General features: G+C 37.8%; 1 protein-coding gene across 1 annotated transcript; it reads right to left on the bottom strand.

The window, feature by feature from the left end:
- Positions 1-2148: 2148 nt before the first annotated feature.
- LOC111803521 (cellulose synthase A catalytic subunit 2 [UDP-forming]) lies at positions 2149-8434 on the bottom strand. Its single transcript, XM_023687962.2, has 14 exons — positions 7543-8434; positions 6916-7111; positions 6640-6845; positions 6443-6542; positions 6184-6358; positions 5713-5979; positions 5276-5621; positions 4833-4970; positions 4557-4682; positions 4221-4433; positions 3858-4131; positions 3581-3774; positions 3152-3502; positions 2149-3033 (listed from the first exon to the last, which is right to left on the bottom strand). Exons 1-14 carry the CDS (start codon positions 7621-7623, stop codon positions 2452-2454), a joined length of 3249 nt encoding a protein of 1082 aa, XP_023543730.2. The 5' UTR covers positions 7624-8434; the 3' UTR covers positions 2149-2451.
- Positions 8435-11364: the final 2930 nt, after the last annotated feature.

Genomic DNA, 11364 nt, shown 5'->3' with positions numbered 1-11364 from the left:
TATTGCAGTATAGTTTGTCCTAGCTTATCTGACTTTTTTTTTTTTTTTTTTTTTTTTTGATTAGTGATATTAAATGAGGAGATTATGTATTCGAACTTTACAATATCATTTGCTCTACAATGATGTGTTCAAACTTTACAATATCATGTGATTTCAAGAGTCAAACGAGCGTTAAATCTAATAATCTACTCGAAACCGGGAATGAATCTAATAACTTGTTTCTACTTGTTAGCCGTGTTCAAGTTCTGACGATCCCCTTGCCGGGAATCTACCATTACCGATGGGTTTGGTGTTGATATATATGCTTTGGAGGGATCGAAATCGTCTCTTCTTAGGCCGACAAATGGAATCCTCCAAATCTTCTTCTTCATCATCTTTCCCGAAAATCTCTTCGATTTTCAACCAAATTGACGTCCCAATTTGGTATCTCTTCTGATCAACCTCCTCCTCCTCCCCACCGCCACCGCGGTCGCCGCCGTGTCCCTTTTTCAGCTTCTTGTTCTTCTTGTTCTCCGCCGCCACAACGACATTGCTACTACAGTTTTCGTCGTCGTCCTCATCCTCGATGCTCAGCTGCATCAACAGCTGCGCCGCAACCAGTACCTCCTCCGACGAGTCTTCTCCCATGGAAAAAAAAAAAAACTCAGCTTTAGAGAGAGAAACAAGAGAGAGAATGAAGTTGAGTGATCAAGTTCCTCTCTTTTTAATTTAGCGTAAGTAATTTCTTATGGGTTTTTATGGGTTTTGCGAAAGATCTCGTTTTTTTGAAGTTGCAGACTTTTTTTGAAGAGAGAGAAACAACAAACAGAGGAGAGAGAAACGTTGGTGGAAAATGGAAATTATAATATTTTCTCTTTTTTCTGCTTATATAAAGTTGTCCGGGCTGATCTGCTACATCCGGTTCTATTATAAACAACGAATTTATGGAGTTCTCCAAACCGTTCGATTCTTACTATATTATTGACTTTCTTGACCTCTGACATTCCAAGTGTACGCCGTCGGTTGAACAGGGTTTAAATTTGAACGGTTGTGATTGATTGGAGGAAGGTCAGTGGAAATTGTCAAACTCGTAAATATGATGTTTTCCCTAATAAGGGTTAATTTGGAAGAATAAAAAAATAATGACTTTTGACTTTGACCTTTGACCTTTACCCTTTGACCTATTTATGGTTTGGGCCTTACTACATAATAATTAAGCGTGTGGAAGACTAATTACTTTGGAGGCAAAATGGTTACTTTATTATTATTATTATTTGTTTTTTTTTTATTTAAATATTCCTCTAATGGAAATTACTATTCAATTTCAATTTCTTAACTTGATTACTATGCTTAATGCTTAATTCTGTTTAAAACCTATGACAAAAGAAACATAAGTTTCATAATTCATATGGGACGATACGAACTCGGATACAACGAAAAGAAATGTTCAGCTGATGTCATATCTCGTTCTTTACAATTCTTTATAGTTGTTTGGTGTCACAGTTATGCTTGTTCAAGGCTGGTTGTCTATGGCCTCATATTGGATGTTCCGATCATGCTTGTCCATGACGTGTTTCATAGTTTCTTGGTGTCACAGTCATGCTTGTCCAAGACTGGTTGTCTATGGCCTCATATCGAATGTTCCGATCATGCTTGTCCAGGACGTGTTGTCCATGACCACATATCCGTTCCAAACCCTTTTTACATGTTTTCATCTTAGATAAACCTTTACTATTTCATATTATGTCAATACAGGGAGAGATGACTAGTCATCACTTTTTCTACTCAGGTTATATACTATCAAAGTTGTCGTTGTTGCCTATTCGTTTTTAGCGTATAACAAAACAATTTTCTCAGACGTGACCCGACGTTCAAGTATACACCAACATTGTCCACCACCAGTCCAAACTTCTCACGACTAACTTGTTCGCAGGACTAGAACAAATGTCACGTAATCACTGCAAGAGCACTATGATTCATCGCTTTATCTGGTTCTCCAGCAGTATCTATGTGGTTCACCACAAGAAAACTATGATCAAGTATACACGAATGATATCTGGTTCACCACTTTAGGCACGCACCCATTAATTTGAGGCGAAGAACAATGAGATTGAAAGTTGAAATTGAAATGGAAAGTCAAGAACATTGAATAGAGGAAGAGATGACGAATGATGAACAGAGATGATATCCCTGAAGAGTTTGAAAAGGGAATAAATTATAGTATTTGAGTTGAGATTATGCAGGGGACATGAACAAGGAACGAACAATTTAGTAAGCACCCAGAGAACAGAGTAATTTTAATAAAAGAATCGAAGAAATCTATAGAACAAGTAACAATTCCCCACCTCTATCTACATCATACTGCTTCATTAACTTTCTTCCCACAAAAATTAGTCAAATCTCCTGCAAAAACCATAATCTTCTCGTCTTCTCCCGTCCCGTCCCGTCCCGACCCACCGACCAACCTGTTCCCTAATCACAGTTCAACCCGCAAACTTCTAAAACAGGACCATCTCTGGATACAAATGGGTTGATCCTTACCCAAAGTAATGTTAAGATTGAGGCTAAAAGAATGGACCAAACAACGATGATCGTCGGTATCCGATCCTGTTTCCCTAACAATCCCTTCAGGAACGGGTAGAGGTGGATAATCACCCAAAGAGCGAAAAATAGCCTCCCGAAAAGAGGACCCCAGGAATCGTATCCATTATTGATGGCATCTGAGATCCCGACGATCACACCGACGATGTTTATGATCAACAAGGTCGTGGGAGGTATTAACAATGATGTCCACTTGAAAATATAGAGCTCTGAAAATTCACCATCATCGGCTGCTTTGGATGTAACTGTGAAGTTGGTACTCACACCAGCTAAAACCTTGAGTAGACCTTGGAAGAGAGCAAAAAGATGCGACGAAACGCCTCCGATAACCCAGAACTGCTCGTTCCTCCACCAGTCGTCGATCCCGACACCGCCCCACTGCATCTCGAGGATACCGGTCGCAGCAATTGAAATGAAGAGTGCCATGAAAATAAGACTAGCATAGTTGCTAATCTGCAAATGGTGGATTAACCAAGCCAAGTTAACACGAAATGGAATAATTTTCTACTCAAATACAAATCAAAGAGACCTTCAAGTGAAGAAAAATTCTTGTAAATGTGAGAGAGATTACCTCAGGAACAATAAATTTTCCAGTGAGAAGACAGATAGCTGGAAGACTACAGTAAACGAGCAACGGAATCGAGGTCCACGGATAGACCACCGAGTTTATGTACGAAAATCGTTCCAACCATTTCAACCCGCCTCCATAACCATACCAGATAGGACAGTGTCTGCTCAAGAATATCTCGACGGATCCTAAAGCCCACCGAAGAACTTGGTGTAGACGATCCGAGAGATTGATCGGAGCTGACCCCTTAAACGCAGGTCTCTTCGGAATACAATACACTGACCGCCAGCCATGACAGTGCATTTTGAATCCAGTTAAGATATCTTCAGTCACAGAACCATAAATCCAGCCAACCTGAAATCGTGTTGAAAGGTTTCAGAGACTAAATCTCATAGAACGCAAAAAACGTCACGATTTTCGTTTATTACTAACCTCTTTCCCCCATTCTGTTTTATCTTCATAACCACAACTGATGACTTGAATGGCTTCTCTTAGAAGAGATGCAGCACTCACATCATGAGGAACGCCTCCATTTTCCAACAGGGTCGAGGCGACGAACACTGGAGATTGCCCATATTTCTTCGCCAGTTTTATTTCAGACACGCTCAGTTTCTCTACGCTTAGTTCTGCGGAAAAAACATATGGCGAGTCGTGTTAAATATCTATTATACAAAAAGAAAACAGCATCTTTCAAAGTCGGATTCGTTACCTTCGATTCCCTCCTCGATATTCTCGAGAGCATGGATCTGCTTTGATGCTTCTCTGTGCTTCGTCTTCTTCTTTTTCTCTTTCTTAGCCTTTCCTTTCTTGTTCCTTCTAGACCCACAACATAGACAGCACCATTTTGGCAAACAGTTGCATGTTTTGCTTGGCGGTTTTTTCTCGGCAGGAGCGTCAAATCCGTAGAGGGCAACCCTCCGGAAAACACATCCCGTACCGACGTATATCGGTCCTTGTATTCCGTCTAATCCTTTCATGTTAATCTGTATTAAAAAGTTTACATTAGTCTTTCAACTAGGCAATGGTAGACAAATTTAAAGAACACTATCCAACCAATGAATCATATACGTACATCAAAGAATACAACGTTCCGGTTTGAATATCTATCGTGTCGATCGATCCCATCAAATCTTTGAGGAAACTGCACATAACAAACTTTCTTCCCGGATGTCGGATCCATCATGAAACACATAGCTTCTCTAAGTGCCTTGCTATTGTTAATGTAGTGATCACAGTCAACATTAAGAAGATAGGGAGCGTTTGACAGAACAGCTGAGACCCGAATCTACGAAGCAGAAAATGGAAAGAAGAGTAAGGTTTACGGGTAGTGTAATCGTGATCAAATGGCAGTAGCTGAGTGATGGTCGTTTAAAGATTCAGGGGAAGAAGATTTTAGCTTAATACGTACCAGTGAATTCATGGCACCGGCCTTTTTGTGATGTTCGAACCCTGGCCGCTTTTCACGAGAAACATAAACCAAACGTGGTAGCTCGTTTCCTTCAATGTCGCATACTCCGTTCTGGCCAAGGAAAACCTGTAAAGGCACAAATGCAAAGTATCTTTAGCTTGTACTGACATGACCAATCAGACCTGAATCATGCCATTCATTTGTAGGTTTTCGAGCTTCAAAAACAGCAAGCCGTTCTTGTTAACGAAATGCTGACAGATTTCGAAGACATATTACCTGAATCATGCCGGGGTGGTCTCGAACATTGTTCCCAGGCCATGGAGTACCGTCTTGCATTGTCCAGCCATCCTCGGGAACCTTTTGAGACATGGAGACCAAAGCATTTATCCTAACCTTAAACTCTTCGTACTCTCTCTGTTGAAAGCAAAGTGAATGAACAGACAGTCAGTAACATTGTCACAGCAAACCAGAAGGATATTGTAACAGTCGCTAGCAGATATTGTCCTTTTTGGACTTTCTCTTTCGAGCCTCCCTAGCAGACGCATTATAAAAACTTTGAGGGGAAGCCCGAAAGGAAAAGCTCGAAGAAGACAATATCTGCTAGCGGTGGGCTTAGGATGTTACAGATATAGTATCAGCATCCTAACTTCAATCACCGTTCTAAATGAGGTTATATAATTTGCACAAATTGAAAGGAAAAAACTACGATTGTAACAAACCTTCATCGCTCGCCTTTCCCTGACAAATGCTGGGTGGACCTTGTTCTTCAAATAATCGATCTTCTGAGAGAAATAAAACTCGGGGGCACGGGGCTCGATATTGAATTTCTTACAGAAAGGGACCCATTTCCTTGCAAATTCAGATGTCTCCGAGAGTGCTTCGAATGTTAACATGGCTGCACCATCATCCGAGACATAGCATGCAACTTTATCGACTGGGTAGTCGACTGCAAGGATGGAAAGTACTGTATTTGCAGTGATCAATGGAGGTTCTTTTGTCGGATCAACAGTACTAACAAATACGTCCACGCTGGCTAATTCAGAAGGCTTCCCTTCTTTCTCATACCTGAAAATGTGAAAACCGAATAATCAGGCCGAGCTTCTGAAAGTACACGGAGAAATCTCCAAACTACCAAATAAACGTTTTTAATCATCACCTCAGTGACAGCCTATCGAGATAAGTTTCCCGTTCTATTGGACACCATTTTGGGAACTGATCCAGAATCCACGAAACGGCGAACCATATTTCACATATTACCGAAGTTAACCACAGGCCATAGGCATCTTTAACAGGATGAAGAATTCTGTACTGGAAAAACAGGCCGAGAATAACAAGACGAAGCAAGATGATTAATCTGTACGGATTTATCCTGCTCGAAGAGATGGGTAATTTCCTTGATAGTGGTTGCCTAGCTTCATCCATCCTGTCGAACGGTACAACGAGAGTAAAAGAAGCCATGAAATTAGTTGAATTTCTTGCCAAATCGTCCACATGAAACTACACGGGAATGCTAAAACGTCGAGTTACAATAACAGATCACGAAAGATCAAACTTAGATAGCGTAACACACGAGCATGTAAACAAGCATATAACATGCACAAAACACTTCTAACTAACAGTGGCTTACATGGGCAAATCGGGATCATCGATATCGTTTCCACCATCATCGACCCCTTGGTGTTTCACCACTTGAAGTTTATCATTTTGCTTCTTCTTCCAATCTTCCATTCGGTCCTTCCATGCCACGCTTCCATAACCATACACCGCAATATCTTTTTGGGGAACCATCGGTCTAGGTTGAGCTACGGGATGGGAATCGAGATATCAACCATAATGTATAAACCATGCGTATTAGAAACAAGCATTTGAAAGCCTCAACAACTTACAAGGAATTGATGGATCATGGAAAGGCATTGGATGGACTCGATTCCCGTGACCCATAAAATGGGGCACAAGAGCATGTTGGTCAGAAGAAATCTCATAATCCTACCACACGAAAAGGCATCATTACACAGGTTTCATTATGAAAATCAACAATTAGCATAACCAAGTCGACGAGAGAGTGTTGAAGAACATCACTTACCACCTCGCCATATGTCAGGAGAGGAATCTCAGAACCAAGGGGAGTAGGTTCAAGCTCCGACTGTCCACGGCCCGTGTTATGGTACGAGCCATACGTTCCCTCTCCAGAATGATAAGGGCCCACAGAATCAAGGTTTGCATAGTCGAACTCGTTGTCCAAATCATCAATACCATCTTCATCCTCATCACCCTCAACCCTCGGACTACCTGCAGTTTCCAACAACGATTAGAACCCGAAAAAATCATAATAATATAAGAACGATGCTAAGAACCCTACCTTTAATACGTTTGTATCTGGTTTTACACTGTGGACAGGCTTGGTTTCCCTCTCTTCTCTCATACTCATAACAAGGTCTACAAACTGGGAAAGCACATTCATTACAGGCAACAAAGAGCTCTCCCTCAACAGTTAACTCAACCTCGTCTCCACAAATCTGACATGTTTGTCCACTCAATTCCTTCACAGCCTTGATCTGAAAAAACCAAACAAAAAAAGGAAACACTAGAATAAGAACAAGTTCAGCACTGATCATCTTGAACAGTACAGCCAAAACTTAGCTGAGGCGAGATTTTGTTCCAGCCCTTTTCAGGGTTAGATCATAAAAGACTATATGAACATGTTAAAAAATGAAACTTTACATCACAAAGCAAAAAGCATCTGAAAATTTTTGCAGTATCAAAATGAAATAGAAACTAAATATCTTCAATTCAATCAACTCCTACCAAAAAATCTACACAAGCAACAGGACATGCATAGAAATTCCCTACAAGAACGAAGAATCAAAGCCCCAAATTGTCCATTTCCAAGAAACCCCAAGTTAAAACGAAAAACAAACTCAGAAAAATCCTCAAAAAATGAGCCAATGTGTCGTATTATCGAAGCGTGAAGGGGTGCTAATCTTACCCGAGCAGTCTCGTCTGCATTGATCAGAACAAACTCGTTTCGATTATGAGACCCAGCAATGAGTCTCCCAGCGGTATCCATCGTTCACAATAGCACTCTTGAAGTGAAACAAAACCCAGATTGTAGAAATAGGGGAATCCTAATTAGAAGCCGATCTCGAAGCAAATGAGTCCGCCCCTCACAAATTACCCCAAAAAAACTTCATCTTTGCCATAAAAAAACTTCAATCTTCAGCAACCACCATGGAAAAAACAACTAGAAACGCATATTTTCGTGGATTCCCTGAGTCCCCTTAGCAAAACTGGGTGACCCCCGTCTTAATCTATGCCAGAACCAAAGGGATAAACAAGAAAAAAGGAAAAGAAAGAGATAGAGATAGAGAGAGATGGAGATAGAGAGATTGTATTTTTGTGTGGAAATGAGAAGGCGTAGAAGAGAAGGAGATAATAAGAGAGGGATAAAGGGGCTCGTATGTGTGAGTGAAAAGAAAGGTGGGCCCAGAAGTGTGGTGGTGGCGCTGGGCAGTGCCCACCACCGGAGTTGGTGGCGAAAGCGAAGAAGAGAGAAAAAAAAAACGAAAACCCACTTCAAAAAACAGAGTGTTTGGGTAAAGAAACACAGAGAGAGAGAGAGAATCTGAGAGAGAGAGCGAAGAATTTGAGAGAAACCCAAATGAAATTGGATTAAGAAGAATAAGGAGAGATTAGAGAGAGATAGAGAGAGGAGGAAGGAAGTAGGATCTGCTGACTGCTCACGCGGCAAAGATTATGTCCTTTTCCTTTATCTCTCTGTCTCTCGCGCATCTGTGAGCAGTGTTGGCGCTTGCTGGAAAACGCGTTTTTTACTTTTTATGGGTTTTGGGTGTAAGAAAAAAATGTAAAATCTGAAACTTTTTTCATTTTGATCTTCGCGATCGAATTCCTTTGGATCACAATTGGGAATTAGGGTTAGGGTTAGGGTTAAAAATGGAGCGTTACTAAGAAGACGGAGTTGACTATTAAATAACGTTTGACTATAGTACGCTTCCCTTCTTTACCTTCCAAGTTTCTTTTTTAGCCCTTCCATGTTCCATCTCGGTTTTCACCCGGTTTTTTCGGGTCAAACCCGACTTCTTCTTTATTACCTTTTTTTTTTTTTTTTTTTTTTTTTTTTTTTTTTTTTTTTAATGTATTTTATCTTGTTTTTTGGTTCCATAAATTATTAAAATATACTTTTTACTTTTAGCTTTGGAAAATGTTTTTTCTTTTAAAAGTCTTATTTTTATACCAACCCATCCCATCCATCCTTTAAATCATCGAACAAAAATTAAGATTTAAAACGATGCAATGATAGCTTTGAACGTAAAGTTCTATCGTCACACCATGTTCGTCTATATCCCATGTCGGTTGAAGAGGATAACGAAGTATACTTTGTAATGGTGTGGAAACCTCTCTTTAACGTACGCGTTTTAAAAATCATAAGGTTGATAGCAATACATAATAAGCAAAAGTGAACAATATTTGCTAGCAATGAGTTTGGGCTGTTACACTGTTCTAGATCATAACCATCCTTTTTCGCGTCACTGATTGATCTAAAACAATAAATGTATTTCTAAACCGTATGTCCGTTAATAAAAAATTAAATTATACTAATGAAAACAAAAATGTAAATATTAATATGGAGATTAGTACTGGAAATTGAGATTAATTAGTAAAATCGATAAGTTAATGTGGATGAACCACATTAATTAAAGAGAATAGTCATAAGTTTAATGATTTGGGGCAATACACATATTTGGGTCTCTAAACAAATAACTTCTTCCACCTAACTTTTAATACATTTCTTAATCATCCATTATTATCTCCATTAATAATCCCTTGACCCAACCCACATTAATATTGCTCCTCCAAATTTTATAAACCATAAGATTTATTTTTCCTTTATATTTTTTATTATTGTATTTTTCTTTTTTAATTATTAAATATAAATTCTTCCCGACTATTTTATATTAACCGCTTTAATACAATATCGTACTTTAGTCTTGAGGTGATATTTGTCTGAATGTTACTAAGGATTAAAAAAACAAACATATAAATTATAGATAAGCTTAGAGAGATTCATTGGATGCTCATTTTCGTCCCTATTTTCTATTATAATTTTAATTTATGCAAAAAAAAAAAAAAATTCATTTATTTTTCGACGATTAAAACAAAAATTTTAATTTCAATATTACGATATAGTATTTTACACTTTATATATATATAAAACAAGACAGAGTCGAGCACAAAATAATAATATTTTGTTTCAACAAAATTTCACATTTTGGAGTTTATATTAAAAAAAAAAAAAAAAAGGGTAATTTAAGTAATTTAACTAAAAAAAACCCAAAATCTAGGGCTAAAATGGGAGAGGAGTAACTTTGTCGTGTTTTATTTACTTTTAAAAAAATTACCCGAAGATAGAATCGTGGCGCGGAAATTTACGTAGCGGTAAAAAAAGCGTTATTTTATGTATAAAATAAAATGAAAATTTGACCGAAGGAGGACGGGGAGTCACGGAGTCGATGTCACACGGGGCCCACCACTGTTTATTATTATTATTATTATTATTACTATTATTATTTATTACCATTTACCAGAAAAGACACAAAAAAACTACCGTGTCTGTTCGTTTAGAAATTAGAGAAACTGGTTGTGGAATTTAATAAATTATTATATTTCTTTCCCGAGCTATTTTATTTTATTTTATTTATTTTCCCAGATAATTAACGCAAATGATTATTTCTGAAATGCCACGTGGTACCTACCGGTGTCGGAGGATCAATTAGAAAGAACGTAGTTTTAATTTTTTTTTTTTTTTTTTTTTGTTATTTTATTATATTTTTAAAGTTTTCATTTTCTTATTATAACTTTAATCATTAATGTATCAATGTTACTTTCTCATATTCTCATTTTGACCCCTTGCTTTTTCTAAATTTGTGTTTCTACCCTTCACAATCTTATAATTAAAATATTAAGTCTCTAACATTGTAAATTTGTGTTCATGTCTGTATTTTAAAGAACGTAACAAATTTGACATTTGGAAACTTTTAATTTAAATAAACGACATTTTCCATAAAAAAAAAAGTAATTTTAATTTTGGTTCGTTTTTTAAAAAGATATATTTTGATTTATCTTTTTTAATTAAACGTTAAGAAACGTTTGTCTTAGTCGTTCTAATCTAGAAAAATGACAAATTTAGTTGTTTACTAAAAGTTAACACAAGTTTCGAACCTAATAAAAAAGCTTTTCAAAGTCACGAATGCATTTCGAGAAATTTACACGAATAAGACGTCATGTTAAAATATAACGTCAAAAAATAATATTTATTTGAAATAAATTGGCAAAAGATCTCACAGTTCACTCCCTTTGAGGGCTAGCATCCTCACTGACATGCTGACACACCATTCAATGTCTGACTCCAAAACTCACTACTAGTAGATATTATTATTTTTGGGTTTTTCCTTCTTTGTTTCTCCTTATGTTTTTTAAAACGAGGCTATTAGAGTAAGTCTATATGATCATATGGATCAAAAGGTCATAGATCGGGACGTTCCCATGGCGAAGGGTAATTTGGGAAATGAAAAGAGAATGATGGGAAGGGGTTCACACGTGTGAGGATGTGAAATTTGGTTGCTTTTGTTGGGAGGGCGTGAGCCCTAAGGAACACAGCCTCGCCCACACTATGCAATTTACAACAATCCATGTGATTTTGCCCCCCTCTCTCTTTATTCACTTTTCTTCAACATTCAGTCACTTGCAAATCAATGTTCATCCATTCATTTATTTTTTTATTTTTTTTTAT

Source organism: Cucurbita pepo, chromosome 10, assembly GCF_057944985.1.
Source record: "Cucurbita pepo subsp. pepo isolate OVF chromosome 10, ASM5794498v1, whole genome shotgun sequence".
NCBI classification, from domain to species: domain Eukaryota; kingdom Viridiplantae; phylum Streptophyta; class Magnoliopsida; order Cucurbitales; family Cucurbitaceae; genus Cucurbita; species Cucurbita pepo.
The sequence above is the reverse complement of the archived record's forward strand: the minus strand, read 5'-3'. Positions and strand labels throughout refer to the sequence as shown.

Coding starts and splice junctions, on each gene's coding strand:
- LOC111803521 (XM_023687962.2), bottom strand. CDS start 7,623: ATGGATACCGCTGGGAGACTCATTGCTGGGTCTCATAATCGAAACGAG. Junction 6,543..6,639: donor TCCTGACATATGGCGAGGTG/GTAAGTGATGTT, acceptor TTCGTGTGGTAG/GATTATGAGATTTCTTCTGA. Junction 6,359..6,442: donor CCATGATCCATCAATTCCTT/GTAAGTTGTTGA, acceptor CCCATCCCGTAG/CTCAACCTAGACCGATGGTT.